General features: G+C 41.3%; 1 protein-coding gene across 2 annotated transcripts; it reads right to left on the bottom strand.

Moving 5' to 3' along the window:
• Nucleotides 1-872: 872 nt before the first annotated feature.
• slc5a9 (solute carrier family 5 member 9) lies at nt 873-21,155 on the bottom strand. Of its 2 annotated transcripts, XM_061737409.1 has the most exons (14): nt 21,054-21,155; nt 19,642-19,757; nt 18,024-18,095; nt 16,784-16,888; nt 16,070-16,234; nt 15,038-15,143; nt 11,854-11,934; nt 11,571-11,776; nt 10,647-10,782; nt 8,572-8,679; nt 7,911-8,061; nt 4,547-4,715; nt 3,804-4,019; nt 873-1,837 (listed from the first exon to the last, which is right to left on the bottom strand). In XM_061737409.1, the coding sequence occupies exons 1-14, from the start codon at nt 21,061-21,063 to the stop codon at nt 1,529-1,531; spliced, it is 1,950 nt and encodes a 649-aa protein (XP_061593393.1). In that variant the 5' UTR covers nt 21,064-21,155; the 3' UTR covers nt 873-1,528. The 2 variants fall into 2 exon arrangements, with proteins under 2 accessions (XP_061593393.1, XP_061593394.1); XM_061737410.1 differs by lacking the exon at nt 21,054-21,155 and having other exon boundaries at nt 16,784-16,830; nt 19,642-19,700.
• Between the last annotated feature and the right edge of the window lie 234 nt (nt 21,156-21,389).

The raw sequence follows: 21,389 nt of genomic DNA, 5'->3' as shown, positions 1-21,389 counted from the left end.
AATTGATTCCGATTAAGATTCAGAATCTAATTATTAGGGTTTGATTCGATATTGATTTGGGTTAGTGTTATTAAAACAGGTTTTTGAGCTGTTGCATGAATTATATGACTAGTTCTGCAACATATTACTACTAGTATTATATTGAGATTAAACAGCAAGTATTACAGCTAATGATGCTGTAAGGACCAATCAGCTCCCAGAATGCTGATAGAACTGAAACAGAAACATCGTGGGTCAGAATTACCAAACAGATCCAGGGAGGAAACAGAGATAAGGCTGAATGAAATTGCTTTTATTTTTTAAGATTCCGTTTCTATTTTTTCCATTTTCTGTGTTTTTTTCAGTTTTTAACTTTTGAGAATTTGGTTTTTAGCATTGTACGCAAATTGAACCCCAAGAAAGTATATAAAGCAATGATAACTGAAAACTAATGTTTTCATACTTTTAAACATATTTAAAGGCAAAAACATGGCAGTAGTTATTCTCATGTCTAACAAAACATCCTTTTTTGGGCATAAAAAAATACCTAAAGTTATTTGTATGAAATGAATAACTAAGAAATAAACACCTTATTTCTTTCAATATCTATTTTAAGTGCAAAAAAAATTAATTGCAACAGCTCAACTGCATGTCTGAATTAAATGATGTGACTACTGGGATTAAAGTTCACTGGATGAAAAAAAAAATCGATCTTAAGACATACGAATCGATTTAGAATCGGAAAATCTTTTTTTTTTTTTTTTTCCCAACACAGGCCTAGTAACCACAGAGATTTATTAACACCAAAGCAGCTGCAACTGAACAGACCAGATTAACTCCCCAGATGTTGAATTGAATTGAAATTTTATTTTGAACATGAAACAGTAGTGAAAACAAAACAATAATAATCAATCAATAAATAAATGTAAATAAGAAAACAAAGACAAAAATATAAATACAAACATGCATCCATCATAATTATAATGCTTGAAAAGGAGTAGGAAGAAGTAAAAACTTAAATCCTACCCCCTAAACTACGGAGTATTAGGGGCCGTGCAGGAAAAAAAATATTTGAGAGGGGAAGATTTTTTTTTTATTGTGCACTTCGAGAAAAAAGTGGAAATGTCTAGATAAATGTTGAAATACAATTTCAAGAAATCTCAAAATTTTGACTTTTTTCTCCAAGTGCATAATGAAAAAAATATCTTCCTCCTCTAAAATATTATTTTTATTTTTCTCCTCCATGGCCCTAATACTCTTCCGTACTAAACTAATATTTCATTATAATCAAAATGAATTTAATTTCTATACAAAAAACAATACATATCTATATATACATTCTTAAACGTTGGACTGACTCGATGCTCTACTCGCATAAAAAAAATGTTTCCTCAATCTTTTTTAATCACTGGATATAAATATGTCCCCCCACAGGTTTAAGAAATAAAATAATAAAATTGAATAATTTCCATTCACAATTTTTTGTACAATGTTTAGAAAATTAGGGGGGAAAAAAACTAAAGATCTGAACGTTTCAGAAAGCCGAGCATCATGCGAAGTAGCCCCACAGAAACACGTTGGCGGCCAGCAGCAGCATGGCGTTGGCGTTGCAGACGCTCCTCCACACGGGCTTCTCCCGCAGGAGGTCCACGGTGGAGCCTTCGGGCTCCGGAGGAGCGGCTTCGGAGGCCGGACCGCTCAGGCCGCAGAGCCACAGGACGGCCTTCTTCCAGCCGGGCTGGGGCGAGGGTTCAGCCTCGGCGCTGGCCCGGCTCACGGGAGCCGGCGCTGCCTGGGAGGGGACCAGGTCCACACGGGGGTCCAGGCTGTACCGGGACCACCAGGTCAGTCTGTGGAGCTGCACACGAGACAGGGACACCAAAGGGAAACGGTCAGGATGGGTTCATGTTGGATCATTACTGCTGATGATCTTACACATTGACAGCACGGACGACTAATGGCGCTTTTCCACTAGAACCTACTCAGTCCGACTTGGTTTGGTTCTTTCCCACTAGGGGTCTAACGTGCTGAGTAGATACTTTTCTGTATCTATTCTGCCGAGGTTCTAAGCTGCTGAGTCGGCTGTATCTGACATCATCACACTACAGGCCACCGATTGGTCGGGGGGTTGGAGTCAGACGTCTGAGTCTGAATCCCGTAAGGATTTTTGGGTAGCTAACGTTAAACGGTCAAATCATAAAGTTCGGTGTCCCATATAAATATCAGGAAACTGGATTCGTGGCCAAATATTAATGTCCATGGACCACTGGTTCTTGGTAACTGTACCAAATATTAATGTCCATGGACCACTGGTTCTTGGTAACTGTACCAAATATTAATGTCCATGGACCACTGGTTCTTGGTAACTGTACCAAATATTAATGTCCATGGACCACTGGTTCTTGGTAACTGTACCAAATATTAATGTCCATGGACCACTGGTTCTTGGTAACTGTACCAAATATTAATGTCCATGGACCACTGGTTCTTGGTAACTGTACCAAATATTAATGTCCATGGACCACTGGTTCTTGGTAACTGTACCAAATATTAATGTCCATGGACCACTGGTTCTTGGTAACTGTACCAAATATTAATGTCCATGGACCACTGGTTCTTGGTAACTGTACCAAATATTAATGTCCATGGACCACTGGTTCTTGGTAACTGTACCAAATATTAATGCCCATGGACCACTGGTTCTTGGTAACTGTACCAAATATTAATGTCCATGGACCACTGGTTCTTGGTAACTGTACCAAATATTAATGTCCATGGACCACTGGTTCTTGGTAACTGTACCAAATATTAATGCCCATGGACCACTGGTTCTTGGTAACTGTAGGAGCCATTATTTGTCTGCTTATTTCAGTCTTTTTGTTTATTTACAAGTTGTCACTTGGTGGCAGGTTAGATGGTGGTTTGGGTCCACGTCACTACCGGTGCAATTGGTATTTAGGTGCAGGTGTTCTGGGCGGCCAATTAATGCATGGGTGACGGGGAGACCGCACGGTTTTTTACCGCTCTTTAAAGACAGCTTTTCTACCAGCCATCACCATCACAATTAATTCAGATCACTCCATAAACAGTTTTTCCATACTATAAACATGCTTTGAAATATACAGTAAGGATAATAAATGGGAACCTCACCCGACAGTGGACGTTGCTGTGTACTTTTCATTCATTCACTCATCCATCAGCTGAGCGCGTCAAAAAAGAAGTCCCGTCCCGCACCCAGCCGAGTGGCTAATTGTTTGACAGGATAGTCGCTATAGTAACTGTACCAAATATTAATGTCCATGGACCACTGGTTCTTGGTAACTGTACCAAATATTAATGTCCATGGACCACTGGTTCTTGGTAACTGTACCAAATATTAATGTCCATGGACCACTGGTTCTTGGTAACTGTACCAAATATTAATGTCCATGGACCACTGGTTCTTGGGGTAACTGTACCAAATATTAATGTCCATGGACCGCTGGTTCTTGGTAACTGTACCAAATATTAATGTCCATGGACCACTGGTTCTTGGTAACTGTACCAAATATTAATGTCCATGGACCACTGGTTCTTGGTAACTGTACGGGTCACTGTCAAATCCAACTGACGCTAATTTAAGCCCATAATCGTCTGTTATCCCGTCTTCTCCACTAGTTGCAGCTGTTTTTATCAATCAGTGTGAGTAAGGGGGCTGGTCCAGTGGGAAAGGGACGTCAATGCAGACCCTCTATTGTGGCAGAGTTTAAAATGTAAGATAATCATCGTTTCATCGACTTGTGGACCAGGCTGTAGTTAAACAAGCAATCACACGGCCTCCTTACATGTTCTTGGGGTATTGGAGCCGTGGCCAGACTGACGGCAGCAATGACCAGACAGGTGAGGGCCAGGAGGATGAGAGCGAAGTAAAGGTAGTGCACATCGGCCACGACAGAAGGCCGGTGATCCGGCTGACCGCAGGAAGGAGCTGCGTAGGTGAACTCCAGGACCATACGGATCAGTCCCACCACAAGGCCCGTCATCAGACCCCAGAATGCACCCTGAGACACAGACACGTAAACGGAAGTAAGATACTCAACTTTAATGAAAAAAAAAATGACAAGCCGTAAAAATGCGAGTGAGGTGTATTGTTTTCATGACTTAAATTTGGTGAAGAGATGACAAATGATTGCAAATCAGCACTTATTTTGTAGATGTAGGTCTAGAATGAGGTTCAGGTGGACCTAGTGGTAATTTGTGATATTAAAGCTATTTGGACAAGGGTATTTGATCCTCTGGAGTCACAATGTTAACTAAGAAGAAAATGTAGTAGCTTCTCAGTTTCTGCTAAAACCTACACCAGGAAAACACGTGAATACTAAATAGTAATCACGTGTACATAAACTTTTGTCTTCCAAGAAAGCTGTAAAAATGATCATATTTTCCCAATAAAAGTGTAACTGCACAAAGAAGAGAAAAAAAAAACTAAGTTCTCTTTACAGACCTTTTCTATCTAATATCTATCGAGTCTCCCCCGAATGAAGGCTCTTCAAGCGTTTTACATGAGGATTGCATGTCTGAGACTTACCTGCTCGTTGGCGCGAGGCCAGAAGATTGCCATGAGGAAGACAGCAGTTATGGGCGGGGCCAGGAAGCTGGTCACTGACTGGATGTACTCAAACAGCTGCCCGCTGTTGGCCGACTGGATGATGGGGATCCACAACAGGCTGATGCACATCAAGAAGAGGATAAAAACCCTGAAAACACACACATGATCACCATTTTGGAAGTTTTGGATGACAGAGAAAAGTTTCAACTAGATCTGCTCTGCCCAGCTGGTCTTCATGATCCAGGTCCTGATTCAGGTCTCTTTTCTCCTAAAGGGTGAGTGTTTACTGCTAGTGTTTATGCCAGTGTTGTCTCTGGAAAGATCCTAGAGACAACTTGTAATAGAGTATCCAAATGTAGATTTGGAGGACGGTCTTCTGCTATCAGGAACTGTTACTATGGAACCAACTTCCGATCTGGGTTAAGGAGGCTGACACCACCTCCACCTTTAAAACTAAACTAAAACCTTTCTGTTAGGTCCTGCTAAGTTTTTACCTGTCATTGTTTATGTTATGCTTATGTAATAATTGCTCAGAGGTCATGTTCTGGGTCTCTGGAAAGATCCTAGAGACAATTTCTGTTGTAATAGAGGTTATATAAATCAAATTGAATGGAACTGAATCTAACTGAAGGCACAAACTCTCCCTCAGTCAAAAGTTTGTCAACCACTTAATACAAAACAGCTGAGAAGAAAACTGTGATGGTCCAACATCATGAGTGTGAACCTTCAACAGCATCAGGAACCAAAGGAAGTGGGTCTGGAGGATCCGACTGCAGCGGCCTTCGTCAGTCGGAAGTGGACACCAGGATTTTTCTGCTCTGGTTTTTCTGGATGCGATCTTCCAGCGACCGACCTTCAGTTCTTGCTAGTGACATGTACACCAGTGGTGTAAAACGCTCGGGCTTTCTACCACGCGTCACCACTGCCATCTTCTATAAACAGCATTCACGTACTTGTACGTACCAGAACCTCCCAGCAACAGTCAGAGCTGACCAATACAACTGGATTTATAAAGCACTTAACAACAAACAAACCCAGTTGACCACAGTACTGAAGACAAGCATGAGGTCAAAGAAAACTTGACAAAATATAAAAAATAGAAGCAAAATGAAACAAGAAACAATAAAAGCCAAAATCTTTTATAAAAAAGCAAAGAAAAAAAAGTTTGTTTAGAAAAAGATTTAAAAACAGGAAGCGAGTTCCTCTGACTGATGTGTAAAGACAACACAAGACAAAAACAAACGGGTAGAGGCGGGTAAAGGCGTGACGAGCCGAGTCGGGCTCAGTAAGTTGAGAGTAAAACAGCCCGTCTACATCCCTTTTTTAATTCTCTCGTCAGCCCCCAGGTTTATGAACATCTGCACCTCAGAGTTGGATCATGAAACAGACGTTTTGCACTTTATAATAAAATCGCTGCGAGCCGCGGGTCGCTCTCGCGCTGACTCCCGCTTCCTGATTCAAACGTCTGCCGGCCCCGCCCCCGACCAATCAGTGGCGTGTAAGGGTGGTGACGTCAGAAATAGTCCCGGCTCAGCCCGGATAGAACCTCGGCAGAATGGTTACAGAAATAGTATCTGCTGTCTCAGCCCTTAGTGCAAACGTGCAAGACGGGGCCGCACCGAGCCGAGCCGGGCGGAGGCGGGACTAGTGCAAAAGCGCCATAAAGAGCTGCATGCGACTCTACTGTAGAGCCGCGGGTTGCCGACCCCTGATCTAAAGTCATGACACTACAGGCCACTGATTGGTCATACGGTTGGCCAATCAGAGGTCTGAGTCAGGATGTGACATCATTTCAAGAGCGACTTGCGGCTTCTTGTTAATTTTTTTCAAAGAACAATGGCGTGGTTTTAAATTTATATCAAATAAATGCCACAAAACAATCAGCAGATTTATCAACTCATCCATGTTCTCCGTCTTCGGCGCCTTTACTTCTTCATTTGTGTCGCACAATCAAGTACGTCACAGCAGCTTCCTCCAAGTCTCCTACTTCTGATCTGGGTATTGAAAAGAACGAGGGCGAGTCGAACTGAGTAGGTACTAGTGTAAAAGCGCCATTAGTCCGGTTCCTCTGGATTAAACTGTGAGTACCCGGGCCCTGTACCACATAAAAACCTGCCTCTGTGCACCATGGGATGTTCACACAACTGTCCAGAGCAAGGGTTGGCAACCCAAAATGTTTTAGATCCATATTGGACCAAAAACACAAAAAACAAATATGTCTGGAGCTGCAAAAAATGAAAAGTCTTGTATAAGCCTTAGAATGAAGACAACACATGCTGCATGTATTTATATTAGTTAGAACTAGGTCATCGGCTGCAAATGGAGCATGCTAATGTCTTTCCACATGACTCTTTTTGTTACGCAAATCTATGTTAGAGTATTAGGGCCAGACAGGAGAAAAATAAAAATAATATTTTAGAGGAGGAAAATCTTTTTTTCATTATGCACTTCAAGAAAAAAGTTGAAATGTCGAGATTAATGTTGAAGTACAATTTAGAGAAAAAAGTCAACATTTTGTGAAAAAAGTCGAAATGTCAAGAAAAAGTTGAAATGTTGAGGAAAAAAGGCAAAGTTTTGACTTCATTCTTGAAATTGTATTTCAACATTAATCTCAATATTTCGACTTTTTTTCTCGAAGTGCACAATAAAAAAAAGTCTTCCCCTCTCAAATATTTTTTCTCCTGCATGGCCCTAATACTGATTTATTCTACACATTTTTGCAGCATTGGAACACTTTAAGAATGTTTGTGTCATGTTTTCCTACAGAAACCGTATTAAAACAAAACATATATTTCCCTCCCCCATCTATTTCCATTTTCAAACATTTTTGAAAAAGCTCCAGGAGCCACTAGGGCGGCGCTAAAGAGCCACATGGCTCTAGAGCCGCGGGTTGCCGACCCCCGGTTCAGAGTAACGGAGCACGAAGCAGCTGCCGCCTGAGTTGTTGTGAGTGGTGATTCTGGTGTGATTGTTCGGTATGTTCTGTACCAGCTGGATAAACAGGGGATGTTGTGATGGTTTTTGGTTCTTCTCGAGGTGCAGGGTCTCTCATCACCTCCTCTTCTTCTCTGCTTCACTCCCCGTTATCAGTGTTTAGTAGGTCTCCCATCACAACCAAATCAGCTCAAAGGTCTACTGTTCCTCTGTTTTGAGATGTTGTAGATGATTTAAACGACAAGATGATTAGGAGGTGTAGTAGGCCAGCAGCAGAAGAACAGGTGGAACTGAGTACAGAAGATACTAGAGGATTATTTTAATGTCAGAAATACCATTTTCTTTTCTAAATATGCTGCATTTGGACTGTGGTCGTCCATTTATGGAGCAGAATCAGTGACTTTAATACCTTCCAACGATCATGAGCTCCCGCTCCGACGCTGCAGGCCGGGCTTTGTGGTAGAGGTCCAGAGTGAACAGGGTGGAGCTGCTGTTAAAGATGGAGGTCAGAGACGACATCAGAGCTGCCAGGATGACGGCCAGCATCAGACCACGGAGACCTGAGAGCAAACAAGACCATCAATTATCCTGACGCTCCGTTGACGTGATACAGGTTCAGAGAAGGAAAGACTAGAAACGCTTTGCAGGCTTTTGCTTTGAATTACGAGGCTATGCTATTCATCATTCAGGGGTTACAGGTGTCGGGATCTCGACGGCAACCTCCAAACGAGGAGAACGGCTCCGCATGAACCCTTCTAAGTAGCTTCACATGTACCCCCTTCACCCCTCTCCTCATAGGTGGAGCCAGAGGTGTCAAGTAACCAAGTACAAATACTTCGTTACCTTACTTAAGTAGAAATTTTGGTTATCTTTACTTCACTGGAGTAATTATTTTTCAGACGACTTTTTACTTTTACTCCTTACATTTTCACGCAATTATCTGTACTTTTCTCTCACTTGGAGAAAATCGACAAGAACTGTGGCAAGGACTGTGATCCAAAGCTTGTTTGCAGCTGCGGTTTTGCCTCTAGGGCCAGGTCGTGGTGAACGTGTGTGTTTGTGGGACTTACCCACAGGCATGAGCTCCACCACCAGTTTAGGATAAGCGATGTTGGAGCAGCCAACAGACGCTCCACAAATACTCTGACATAACTCTGGATCCACACACGCAACATCATCTACACAAACACAGAAACTAGGTCACTTTAAATTTGAAGTTCTTCAAAATAAATCAATCAATTCGGGGGTAAGTGACTAACAGTTTCTGAGGGAAAAAAAACATTGGTTACAATTTACACTCCTGATCAAAATCTTAAGACCAGTTAGGAAATTGCACTGCTGGATCTTAACAAGGTTCTAGGTCGAGCTTCAAAATGCAAAAAGTAGAAATGGGAGAAAATGTAGTAAAATACCAACAGAACAAAATACATTTATAGCACATTATTTGGAGCCAGCCCCCCCATGAACCTTAATGAACCTTAATGAACCTTAATGAACCTTAATAAATATTCACATACATCCAGCTGCACAGACGCAGACAGGAAGAGGCTGCAGAGGCAAACACAGCACAGAAGATCATGGGCTGCCCTCTGCCCTCTCTGCCCTCCCTGTCTGACATCTACAGCTCCGCTGCCTCAACAGGGCAAAGAACATTGTAAAGGACAACACCCACCCCGGTTTACACTTCTTTGACCTGTTCCCTCTGGCAGAAGCTTCAGGTCCTTACGAACCCGAACAAACAGACTCAGGGACAGCTTCTTCCCCAAAGCTGTGAACTTTCTGAACCAATAAACTACCTCATACTGTGCAATATTCTTCCATCCATTCAAGTGCAATATTATTCCACTCATTCATGTGCATTATTATTCCGTCATTCACTCATTTTCATAGTGTATATATATTTATGTTTCCTGTTTCTCATTTTGTTGTTTACACAGTCTTTGTTTCCATAGTCTTTGCATGTGTGCACTTTTACGGAGCTGCTTCCTAATCTCATTGTACCAGTATAATGATGCAAGCAGCGATGAACGGGCCCTCACACTCATGGCCGTCCCCCCCGCCTGAGTTCCCCCCACATTCCTAGGTCAATAATACTATAAAAAGTGTCTTTGCTGTTCACATAAAACTCAACTTATCATCATAAGCATATCAGAAATGACACCACCCACGACTCCTTATGTCAAACCATTCAAAAGTTATAGCAGAAAGTAGGAACTATCAAATATGGACCAATCAGATGAAGGGGGGCGCGCTTTTTGGCGTCTAGCGTCGCCACGGTAACGCTTTTGACTGAGAAAAGTAATGGATGCAGGATTGAGACGCACATTTTGATGTATAACACACCTGGGTGCACGTTACGGTTCGGGCCGCATTACCGGCCGAAAAAATGGAATAAATTGCGGCAAAATTACACGATTAATTCAAAATGGTCGACTTCCTGTTCGGTTTCGGCCATGGCGCCAAGAGACTTTTCTTTAAGTTGCGACATGATACAGGTATGTACCGATTTTTGTGCATGTACGTCAAACCGTATTGTGGGGCTTGAGGCACAAAGTTTTCCAGGGGGCGCTGTTGAGCCGTTAGGCCACGCCCATTAATGCAAACCATGAAATATCACATTTATCACCAGGCCTGGCTTGGTGCAAAATTTGGTGACTTTTGGGGCAGGTTTAGGGGAAAAAAGGCCCTCATTTCGTCTGAAAAATAAAAACAATGAGAATTCCTACAGATACAATAGGGCCTTCGCACTGTAAGTGCTCGGGCCCTAATAAAGGCTTTCTATTCTATTCTATTCTATTCTATTCTATTCTATTCCTTGTGTTAAATAAAGCATCAGACTGAAGCAAAAATGAAGAAGTGCTCTTTAGTTGCATTTGCATCCAGCTACCTGCAGCTGCAGGTTAAACCACAGGTCCAAAGAGGTCATGTGACTTCCTTACTTCCCATCTGGGTTTAACATCAGGTTAAACTCTAAACCTCATCAAGGTAGTGACGCTCCAACCGGCCCAAAGTAGCTTCCCCACGGAAACATCTTTGCTTCAGTTGGCTCAACTAACCTGAACAAACTCTCAACAGAAGTGAAAGCTAAGACTTCAGTGTAAATAGACATTTGACTTGACCCACGTAGATAAACGGACAGACGTACCGGGGAAAAGTGCTCGGCTGATCATGCCAGGCATCACGATGAAGAACATGGGCAGCACTTTGAGGTAGGCTCCCAGAACACTTCCTCCTTTAGCGTGAGACAAGGATTTGGCTGACAGAGACCTCTGAACGATCACCTGAACATGCAGACACACAGTTACAATCATCACCACAATGATCTCCTGTTAGGCACAAATGTATTGTTCTGTTTGTCATTAAATAAGAATATTTAATGACAAACAGAACAATACATTTTTGTTGTATTGTTTGCAAATATTGGATTATAGTTTTACTTTTTTTATTTACCTTTACTTAACCAGTGAAAAAAACATTACGTCATCAATTACGTCATCAATACGTTGAATAATGGGACTGTAAGTGTAGTTATGGGTGTAGTATATTTATAAAAAAGAAAAAAATGTAGTATATTTATATCACAGGCCTTTACTTTATAAGTTGCATTTACACTGCAAGCACCATAAAATCAATTAATGTGTTGATTGTCTTGTCAAACAAAAGGTATAATAATAATAATAATAATATTTTTTTTTAAAACATGTTTTTTTGTAGCGAGCGATAATTTCCGGGTTGTCAAAAACATGGGGATGCCAAAATTTGAAGAAGAATAAATGTGTAATCCCCTGGGCACTAAAATCCGTTTTATTTTGTTCTACAGGACTGTCTCAGAAAATTGGAATATTGTGATAAAGTCCTTTATTTTCTGTAATGCAATTAAAAAAACAAAAATGTCATACATTCTGGATTCATTACAAATCAACTGAAATATTGTGACTTTTATTATTTTAATATTGCTGATTATGGCTTCCATAAGCTTTTGATAGCTTCTCCAGGAGACCAGTTCACATGTGTGAGTGTGAATAAATCAAATCAAGCACCCGGCATGTTCTAGTGTGACTGTAGTTACCTGGTCCGTGCACCAGACCCATGTGGCCAGCACGGTGAGCCCGAACAGCAGACCGGGCCAGGGCAGATCCCCCGTCACGGCGTCTCTGAACATGTGGAACGCATCATGACGAGGGAGGTGGCAGGTGGTGTTGACCACCGTCACCGAGGGAACACTGGACATGTAGCCATCCACCAGACCCTCGTACCAGCCAACCTTGGAGAAGGCTAAAGAATATTTAAGAATGAATTAATATTTCATGTCAAACTTAAATTAAAACTGTGTTTTAGTGTGTACATCCTACCTATGAACATTAGTGTGAAGGCACCTCCAACCATGATCAGAGTCTGGAGTGCATCAGTGTAGATGACTGCTGCCAAACCACCTACAAACACAATTGTTGTTAGTTATTACTGTAATAGTACTGGAGTTGTAAAAAAGAATCAGGGGGGATGGTGGATTTTATCATATGGGGACAGATAATTTGTGCTGATTACAAATAATATAATATATTACAAATAATAGCAGTGACCAAAACAGCTGCAGAAATACTGCAGGAATGACATAGCAGCAGTTAAATGCAGCCTTCTGTAAGCTTTAAATATCCACTGGGCTTACATCAAATACATCAAAACACAACAATAAAAAACACTTTTCTGAACTTATCAATATGACTCTGTCCTTCACAGGATAAGTAACATGGATCACTGCAAAAACTCACAATCTTAACAAGAATATTTGTCTTATTTCTAGTTAAAATGTCTCATTTTAGTAAAAAAAATCTCATTACACTTAAAACAAGACTCATCACTGGAAAAAACAACAATTTTCACCTGTTTCAAGTAGATTTTCACTTGAAATAAGTAGAAAAATCTGCCAGTGAAACAAGATTTTTTTGCTTGTAATAAGAAGATAAATCTTGTTCCACTGGCAGATTTTCCTACTTATTTAAGTGAAAATTTACTTGAAACAGGTGAAAATTGTCAAATAAGTTATTTTTCTAGTGTTATTTTTCTGGTGATGAATCTAAATGTTGAAATAGCAGTAAAACCACATTCATTGATGAAATGACATAAGGGATGGAAAGTTTTACAGGGGGGATGATTTGAAACGTTTTTATTTCAGGGGGGGATGATTTGGACCGTTTTTATTTCAGGGGGGGATGATTTGGACCGTTTTTATTTCAGGGGGGGATGCCATCCCCCCTCATCCCCCCTCAACTCCAGTTATTATTAATATGTACAATGTGTTCCTTGTTTGGGATATTGTGCCCCACACATAAGGTAATGAGCGCCTGGCCAGCCATCCACGTTCCTGTGGAGCTCCTCTTATCCATACTGGTCGTGTCCCAGCCATCCCAACCTCTGGACGGAGGGTTTACAACCTTATCCCTGATATTAAAGTACTACAGCCGAACCCTCTGACCCTCTGACTGCTCTGTTTGGTGTTGCTGGTGTCACATCCAGCCAGGGGAGGAGAGAACTGCACAGGCTCAGGTGTCTGAGTACAGGGAGGTGTGGGGATAACGGAGTACAGGGAGGTGTGGGGATAACGGAGTACAGGGAGGTGTGGGGATAACGGAGTACAGGGAGGTGTGGGGATAATGGAGTACAGGGAGGTGTGGGGATAACGGAGTACAGGGTGGTGTGGGGATAACGGAGTACAGGGAGGTGTGGGGATAACGGAGTACAGGGAGGTGTGGGGATAACGGAGTACAGGGAGGTGTGGGGATAATGGAGTACAGGGAGGTGTGGGGATAACGGAGTACAGGGAGGTGTGGGGATAACGGAGTACAGGGAGGTGTGGGGATAACAGAGTACAGGGAGGTGTGGGGATAACGGGGTACAGGGAGGTGTGGGGATAACAGAGTACAGGGAGGTGTGGGGATAACGGGGTACAGGGAGGTGTGGGGATAACGGAGTACAGGGAGGTGTGGGGATAACGGAGTACAGGGAGGTGTGTGGGGATAACGGAGTACAGGGAGGTGTGGGGATAACGGGGTACAGGGAGGTGTGGGGATAACGGAGTACAGGGAGGTGTGGGGATAACGGAGTACAGGGAGGTGTGGGGATAACGGAGTACAGGGAGGTGTGGGGATAACGGAGTACAGGGAGGTGTGGGGATAACGGAGTACAGGGAGGTGTGGGGATAACGGAGTACAGGGAGGTGTGGGGATAATGGAGTACAGGGAGGTGTGGGGATAACGGAGTACAGGGAGGTGTGGGGATAATGGAGTACAGGGAGGTGTGGGGATAACAGAGTACAGGGAGGTGTGGGGATAATGGAGTACAGGGAGGTGTGGGGATAACGGAGTACAGGGAGGTGTGGGGATAACGGAGTACAGGGAGGTGTGGGGATAACGGAGTACAGGGAGGTGTGGGGATAATGGAGTACAGGGAGGTGTGGGGATAACGGAGTACAGGGAGGTGTGGGGATAAAGGAGTACAGGGAGGTGTGGGGATAACGGAGTACAGGGAGGTGTGGGGATAACGGAGTACAGGGAGGTGTGGGGATAACAGAGTACAGGGAGGTGTGGGGATAACGGGGTACAGGGAGGTGTGGGGATAACAGAGTACAGGGAGGTGTGGGGATAACGGGGTACAGGGAGGTGTGGGGATAACGGAGTACAGGGAGGTGTGGGGATAACGGAGTACAGGGAGGTGTGTGGGGATAACGGAGTACAGGGAGGTGTGGGGATAACGGGGTACAGGGAGGTGTGGGGATAACGGAGTACAGGGAGGTGTGGGGATAACGGAGTACAGGGAGGTGTGGGGATAATGGAGTACAGGGAGGTGTGGGGATAACGGCGGTGGACCTCCTGTCAGCATCAGTGGGACAGATGTGGATTTATTGGATTCATACTAGGGATGCCCCGATACCATTTTTTTCACTCCGAGTACGAGTATTTTAATTTGTGTACTTGCCGATACCGAGTACCGATATGATACTTCTACCACAAAAATAACTAGGCTAAAAATGCAATGAAAAATGCAATGAATTGGAAGACAGGTTTAATTTGCAACAGATAAATTCAATAAAAATAAATAAAACGAGTAGAAGAACTATTTTAAACAAAAAATAATCTCAAACATATCAATGAAACATCGTATCGCGGCTCCAGTGCGTCGAGAAGACAATGAAATCCTGGTGACCTGCACGGCATTACATGCCTGCTCATGGTCTGTAGCCCAGGTTTGTTGACTGGAGCCCTGCGTTGACCCGGAACTTGTCTCTTCTGTACCAAAGGTAGTGACAGTGAGAGTGCCAGGGGAACACTTGCAAATACTTGCAAATAATATGTTGCTTATCGAGGTAAAGTTGCTTCCTCTGCCAATTTAATTACATCCGGCCAAATTTTTGCTATTTCATATGAGGGCTCATGTTTGTTAAAAAAAAACAAAAAACATTGTGTGTGCGTGTGTGCGTGCGTGCGTGCGTGCGTGCGTGCGTGCGTGTGTGCGTGCCCGTGCGTGTGTGTGTGTGTGTACCTGCTACAGTGTAGGCAGCAGTAACCAGCAGCAGGATCCCTGTAGACAGGTAGAGATTCCAGCCAAATGACACCTGGATGAATAATGCCCCTGAGAAGATATCAGTCTGTAAAACACACACACACACACACACACACACACACACACACACACACACACACACACACACACACACACACACACACACACACACACACACACACACACACACACACACACACACACACACACACACACACACACACACACAGAGGTCAGTTTACATGCAGTACTGGAGTTGAGGGGGGATGAGGGGGGATGGCATCCCCTCCTGAAATAAAAACGGTCCAAATCATCTTATGTCATTTCATCAATGAATGTGGTTTTACTGCTATTTCAACATTTAGAGTCATCACGAGAAAAATAACACCAGAAAAATAACTTATTTGACAATTTTCACCTGTTTCAAGTAAATTTTCACTTACGAAATAAGTAGGAAAATCTGCCAGTGGAACAAGATTTATCTTCTCATTACAAGCAAAAAAATCTTGTTCCACTGGCAGATTTTTCTACTTATTTTAAGTGAAAATCTACTTGAAACAGGTGAAAATTGTTGTTTTTTCCAGTGATGAGTCTTGTTTTAAGTGTAATGAGATTTTTTTATTAAAATGAGACATTTTAACTAGAAATAAGACAAATATTCTTGTTAAGATTGTGAGTTTTTGCAGTGATCCATTTTACTTATCCTGTGAAGGACAGAGTCATATTGATAAGTTCAGAAAAGTGTTTTTTATTGTTGTGTTTTGATGTATTTGATGTAAGCCCAGTGGATATTTAAAGCTTACAGAAGGCTGCATTTAACTGCTGCTATGTCATTCCTGCAGTATTTCTGCAGGTGTTTTGGTCACTGCTATTATTTGTAATATATTATATTATTTGTAATCAGCACAAATGATCTGTCCCCATATGATAAAATCCACCATCCCCCCTGATTTTATACTACAACTCGAGTACTGCCCACGAGTAAATGTGAAATTGTGTGTGCACTCTTACTGATATTTTAGTGAAGACATAAAGAATCAGTGACAGGACAGACATGTATATCTGTATCCGTCGGCCTCCGAAGCGCTTGGCCAGATATTCAGGCATGGTCACCACACCGGCGGAGATGTAGACGGGGATAAAGATCCAGCCCAGGGCCACCAGAACCCACGCTGCCTACACCAAACAGCAACAATAGTTTCAATAAATAAACCGAATCAGGTACACAGAAGATCAAATGTTAACGCTACACATACAGCAAATGCATGGGAACAATATTCCCCTAAATTGGGTTCAACGCCCCCCAGACCCCCCAGGAGTGACAGACATTCCCAAGACAACAGAGACACAATCTCTCCGGCGTGTCCTAGGTTTTTCTCGCCGGCCTTAACCTGGTTGGACTTCTCAGTATGGAGGACCAAATTGAGTCCAGAACAATACTCAAAACTCCTGAAGCTGCTCCGTCTGGACACCACAAAGGAAACGGTGATAGACCCTGGTCCAGACCACAAAATATTTAGATCGGTAGGGAGGCCAAGTCCTGCTTTGTTAGGAGTAAAACCAGGTCCACTAATTACTAAAACTAAATAACTAAAATTACAAATCTGAAATTATAATGTGCATGTCAAAGTTTAAAAAAAAGTATATGTTAATGTTTTCATCCAATCACATCAATAAAATATTTCTTACTACCATGTGTGACTTTACAAAGGAGTGATTTCTTACATTCCATTCGAATCCTCCCACAGCGATCCCTCCAGCTGCTCCTGTTCCTGCCAGACCAATGAACAAACCGCTGCCAACATTACTGGACATCAAGGAGGCGCCAATCTGCAGCACAGACAGTTTAGGGTTCAGATAAAAGGATGGAAATGACACGAGAAGCTTCATTGGGGCGAGACAAAATGTACTTTAAAGGGGACCTATTATGGCATCTAATACCTATTTTAAACAGGCATTGAATGTCTTAAAAACAAGCTTTTGATTGTTTTTGCTAAAAAAATTTGAAATTCAGCCTCTGGGCCATGTCTTTATCTTCCCATTCTCTAAAGCTTGAGTTATGGTTCTGCGTCAAAAAGACGCCGTGCCTACGGCGTGTGGTACGCGTCGACGCAGACCACACGCCGTCACTGACGCCGTCACTGACCTGCACCTCCCAAAAATTGTAACTACGCGTCGAGGCGACACAGACCGAACGCAGACGAGAGGGCTGTGATTGGTTCACTTGGTATCAACGCATTTCCAGTTTCCGGTTTGAAGCAGTCGTGAACTTTTCTTCGTGTATGTGTGATTTTTTTTGTTTTGTTTTTTTGCACAATAGTTGTCCTTATCTCTTTGATTCACTGTGACCGGAAAAAGTCGGATAAACCATTCAGGAAAAGATCGCGAATTAGCGGTCACGGGGGGTACTGCACCACGGAGAAATGGAGTGACGGAGAAGTCTGAAGGTTCATGACGGTGTCACGGTGACGGCGTGTGCTCTGCGTTGGTTTGATGCAGAACCATAATTCAGGCTTAAGAGTCCAAATGTTTTGTTTTTTGTTTGTCCTTTTTTAAAAACAGGCATGTGTATTGACATTAGCATTGATCTTAACAGAGATTACAGTGCCGTCACGTGTCATCAGTTGCAATGTTTCCCGCTGCTTTTTTTCAATATTTTCCATTTTGTTTGCAGTGGTTGTGTTAATCTGCCCAGCCTTCAACGGTTTACAGGTAAAAAGACAAAAGTATGAATTTATTCTGCCCTTACAAGATGCCGTCCATTCATTTAATGTTTTTTATTAGGACCCTCTCTCTGCTCAGATCACATCCCTGCTCTCTGGTCAGCCTAATCAGATATGAGTGTGGCTTTTTATCTGTTTGTGTATAAATTTAGATTATTTTCCAGTTTTAGATTCTTGGATTTTGTTTAAACATGCCCTTTTATAAAATGGAATATGTAAAAGTAAAAAAGTATTGTACTCACAGGCCACCAGGTCATTGAACGGCCGGCCAGGAAATATCCCCGCACAGTCGTGCGATTGGCTCGACACGATGACTGTAGCAGAGAGAAACAAACTGTATGTAATCTGTAATGTTTATTCTCACAGGAACAGTAATCATGTCCATACATGCATCATACAGCGAGACGTAAATCATTTGCATGAATCCTTTTCACTGCCAGGGATTTTGAAGCATTTGATGATTAAAACAGGCTTAAAAACATAAAGAACTGTGTAGAAGGACAGTGTGTAATGCAATGATTTCAGACAACAAAAAAGTATTCATCTAAAAGTGTGATCTCCTGTTCCCCTTAAACAGCATCAGGTAGGTTGCTCCACATCTAGAACAAGTCACATATGTGTGGATGTACGCTTACTCCAATTAGGGCTGGGCGATATCTGGATATTTTAATATACATTGATATAATGTAGGACAATATCGCTTGTATTGATATAGTTCTTTTTGCGTCAAAATAACAATACATGGACCACAATTTGCACGTATTCCTCTCCCCATGTCGCACACAGACACAACTTTTCCCTTCACTCAGAGACAACATGGAGACGGAAGACGCTGCAGCTGAGGAGTTGGTCAGTAAACAAAAGAACAGTGGCTCAATCATTTGGAGATGGTTTGGTTTTAAAATGTCAGATGACCAGCAGTAAAAGTTTTTCTGTAAAGAATGTTGAAAACCATTTGCAACTAAAGGTTTGAGCAGTTTATGGCGCTTGAAACAGCGCCATAAACTGCAGCACGAGGATACTGTCAGAATACAAGCTGTGACTCGGGCCACAAAGCCTCCCCAGAAACAAACCTTACTGCAGGCTTCATTCACCCATGGTTAGAGCTGGTAGAGGAGCCAAAAATTGTACTCAAGTAAAAGTACTGTTACTTCAGAATAATATGACTCAAGTAGAAGTAAAAAGTAGTCATCCAAATAATTACTTGAGTAAAAGTAAAAAAGTACTTGGTGAAAAAACGACTCAAGTACTGAGTAACTGTTGAGTAACGTCTGATTTATTTTTTTAATACAACCATTCAAACAGACAAAAATACAAAATAATCATCTTCAGGCAAATTTAATCAATAAAATAATAAAATTAATTAAAATGAATAAAAAATTTAAAATAGCTTACATTAAAATAATCTTAAAGTGAATTCAAGTACTTTAATAAATAATAAAATAAATAAAATAACAGAATAAAAAAATAAATTAAGAACAAGTAGCACAAAATTTCCAGCCTTTGTACTTTTCTTTTTTAACCAGGCAGAACTAGAACAAACATGAACTCATAGAAACTCTGTGTGTGTTTGAGTCTGTGTTAATGTGACAAAACATGCAAAAACAAACGAAAAAAAGAAAAGAAAAGTAACAGCTCAACATAGCCTAATGTATAAAAAAAGCTTTTTTAGCTTTATATATATATATATATATATATATATATATATATATATATATATATATATATATATATATATATATATATATATATATATATATATATATATATATATATATATATATATATATATATATATATATATGTATATAAAACTTTCAAAATCCCAAGACTTGATTTCCAAATAATGGCATGTCTTACCCAGATTCCAATCACCATCACAATAATGAAGTAGACAACCACCACAGCGATGTCTGCGGGATCAACCCCGAGGCGACTGGGAGGTCCTGCAGTGGTCAGACCAGGAGATGTTGTCCCTGCACACAAAATTCATTTTAGTTTTATGAAATGCACCATGGTAGCATTTCACTCGTATAACCAGATGTCTTGTGCATTGACTTCAAGGTGCTGCGAATTAAAACAATTTTTAGGTGACTGAAAAGGGGGTGGGAAGATGGAATTCTTGATGAATCCATTTTGGTTTCATATCACTATTGCTTCAGTTACTTTGTACACGCCAGCACTGAGTATTCTAACCCTGCTTCTATGTCATTGTGATCTTTATGCACACCTTTGTGCTGAAGTACGATCATCTTCCTAATCCATCTCTGCCCTCTCCCATTTTCGAGACTGGTGTTCAGTTTTCAGGAGGGATAAAGTCAGAAGGACGGTCTATGCCACACCGACTGTCTAAAAAAAGCTTAGCTGTAACAACAGTTGACAAGTTCTTTGCAACAAAGGGAGTGCTTGTGCTTGTTGTTAGAGAGTTATTCATAATTGTCTCTGAAATACAATTTCAAGAATAAAGACGAAATTTCACCTTTTTCTAAACATTTCAACTTTATTCAGGAAATGTTTACCTTTTTCTCAACATTTCGACTTTTTTCTCGAAGTGCATAATGAAAAAAGAAATCTTCCTCCGCTAAAATATTATTTTTATTTTTCTCCTGCCTGGCCCTAATACTGTTCTGTAAGTTCACAAATGCCGCGCATCAACCGGCATTTTATATACTGAAAAAATAAATAGATTTAAAAAAAGTTGTTTTCATTTAAATCAAAAAACTTAAAATCAAGAATAATCAAGATTAATTCAATTTAATAAATCAGCTGACAGATTTGTCCTTGGACAAGATTTTATTCCTGATTTGTTCAGTGTGACTTTTTAAACAAAACTCTACGTAGAATTAAAAAACTAAATACGATAACAAGTGCTTTGACGGTTTCAATAATCAACACATTGAAAAGCAAACCTGGGAAATGTGTTAAAAATGTGACATAAATACAGAACATGTTTTACAGACGGAGAGTTCAGATTCCCCCGATGTCAAAGATCTTGGACTCTAAACAATAAACTTCTCCCTGAGTTAAAATGAAAAGGCTCAGGATACTTATAAAACACTTAGTAGCCTGAGTGAATCTTTTTATTAAAGTTGCTGAAGCTGCCTTTTCTTTTTTTTTGGTCCCCACACATTTGGTGTCAAAGTTTGCTTTTATGCTCTGCTTTGTTTTTCCTCGTCTATTTCCTGCTGAGCTCTAAACCCGTTTCTTTCAGAATAAATCCTGCGTTAAAACCAGTTGCCGGTAAGGTTTAGAGAGACAACCGAGGTTCAAACCTGCAGCCATGCTTGTTCCAGATCCTGCAGAGGTTTATTTACTCAGTCCTCAGTGTCTCCAGTTTTCTGCACCAGTTCTCACGTTGACAGCTGAAATCTGTCGTGCTAATAAACCTGACAGAGGAATGTGTATATCTAGTCAATGATTAGTATTTTTATTGAGATGTTCAAATGTTGCTGGTTAGCCATTAGTCAAAGCTTGACCTCCTGCTTGCCAGGTTTGTCCTGTTTGCAGATTTTCATTTTTTGTTCTTTGAATGTTTTTGGACTTTGTTTGGGTTTGTGTTATTTTTAACCAGACATATTTTGTAATTGATCTTGACGTTGGACTTGTTC

The sequence above is a fragment of the Cololabis saira genome, chromosome 13 (assembly GCF_033807715.1).
Source record: "Cololabis saira isolate AMF1-May2022 chromosome 13, fColSai1.1, whole genome shotgun sequence".
NCBI lineage: Eukaryota > Metazoa > Chordata > Actinopteri > Beloniformes > Belonidae > Cololabis > Cololabis saira.
This window is presented reverse-complemented; position numbering and strand designations above follow the sequence as displayed.

Bases quoted from the DNA above. Each gene is read 5' to 3' on its own strand.
- slc5a9 (XM_061737409.1), bottom strand. The intron at 16,889-18,023 runs GTGAGTACAATA...TCTGTGCTGCAG, and splicing joins GTTCAATGACCTGGTGGCCT to ATTGGCGCCTCCTTGATGTC. The intron at 8,680-10,646 runs GTACGTCTGTCC...GTGTTTGTGTAG, and splicing joins CAGCCGAGCACTTTTCCCCG to ATGATGTTGCGTGTGTGGAT.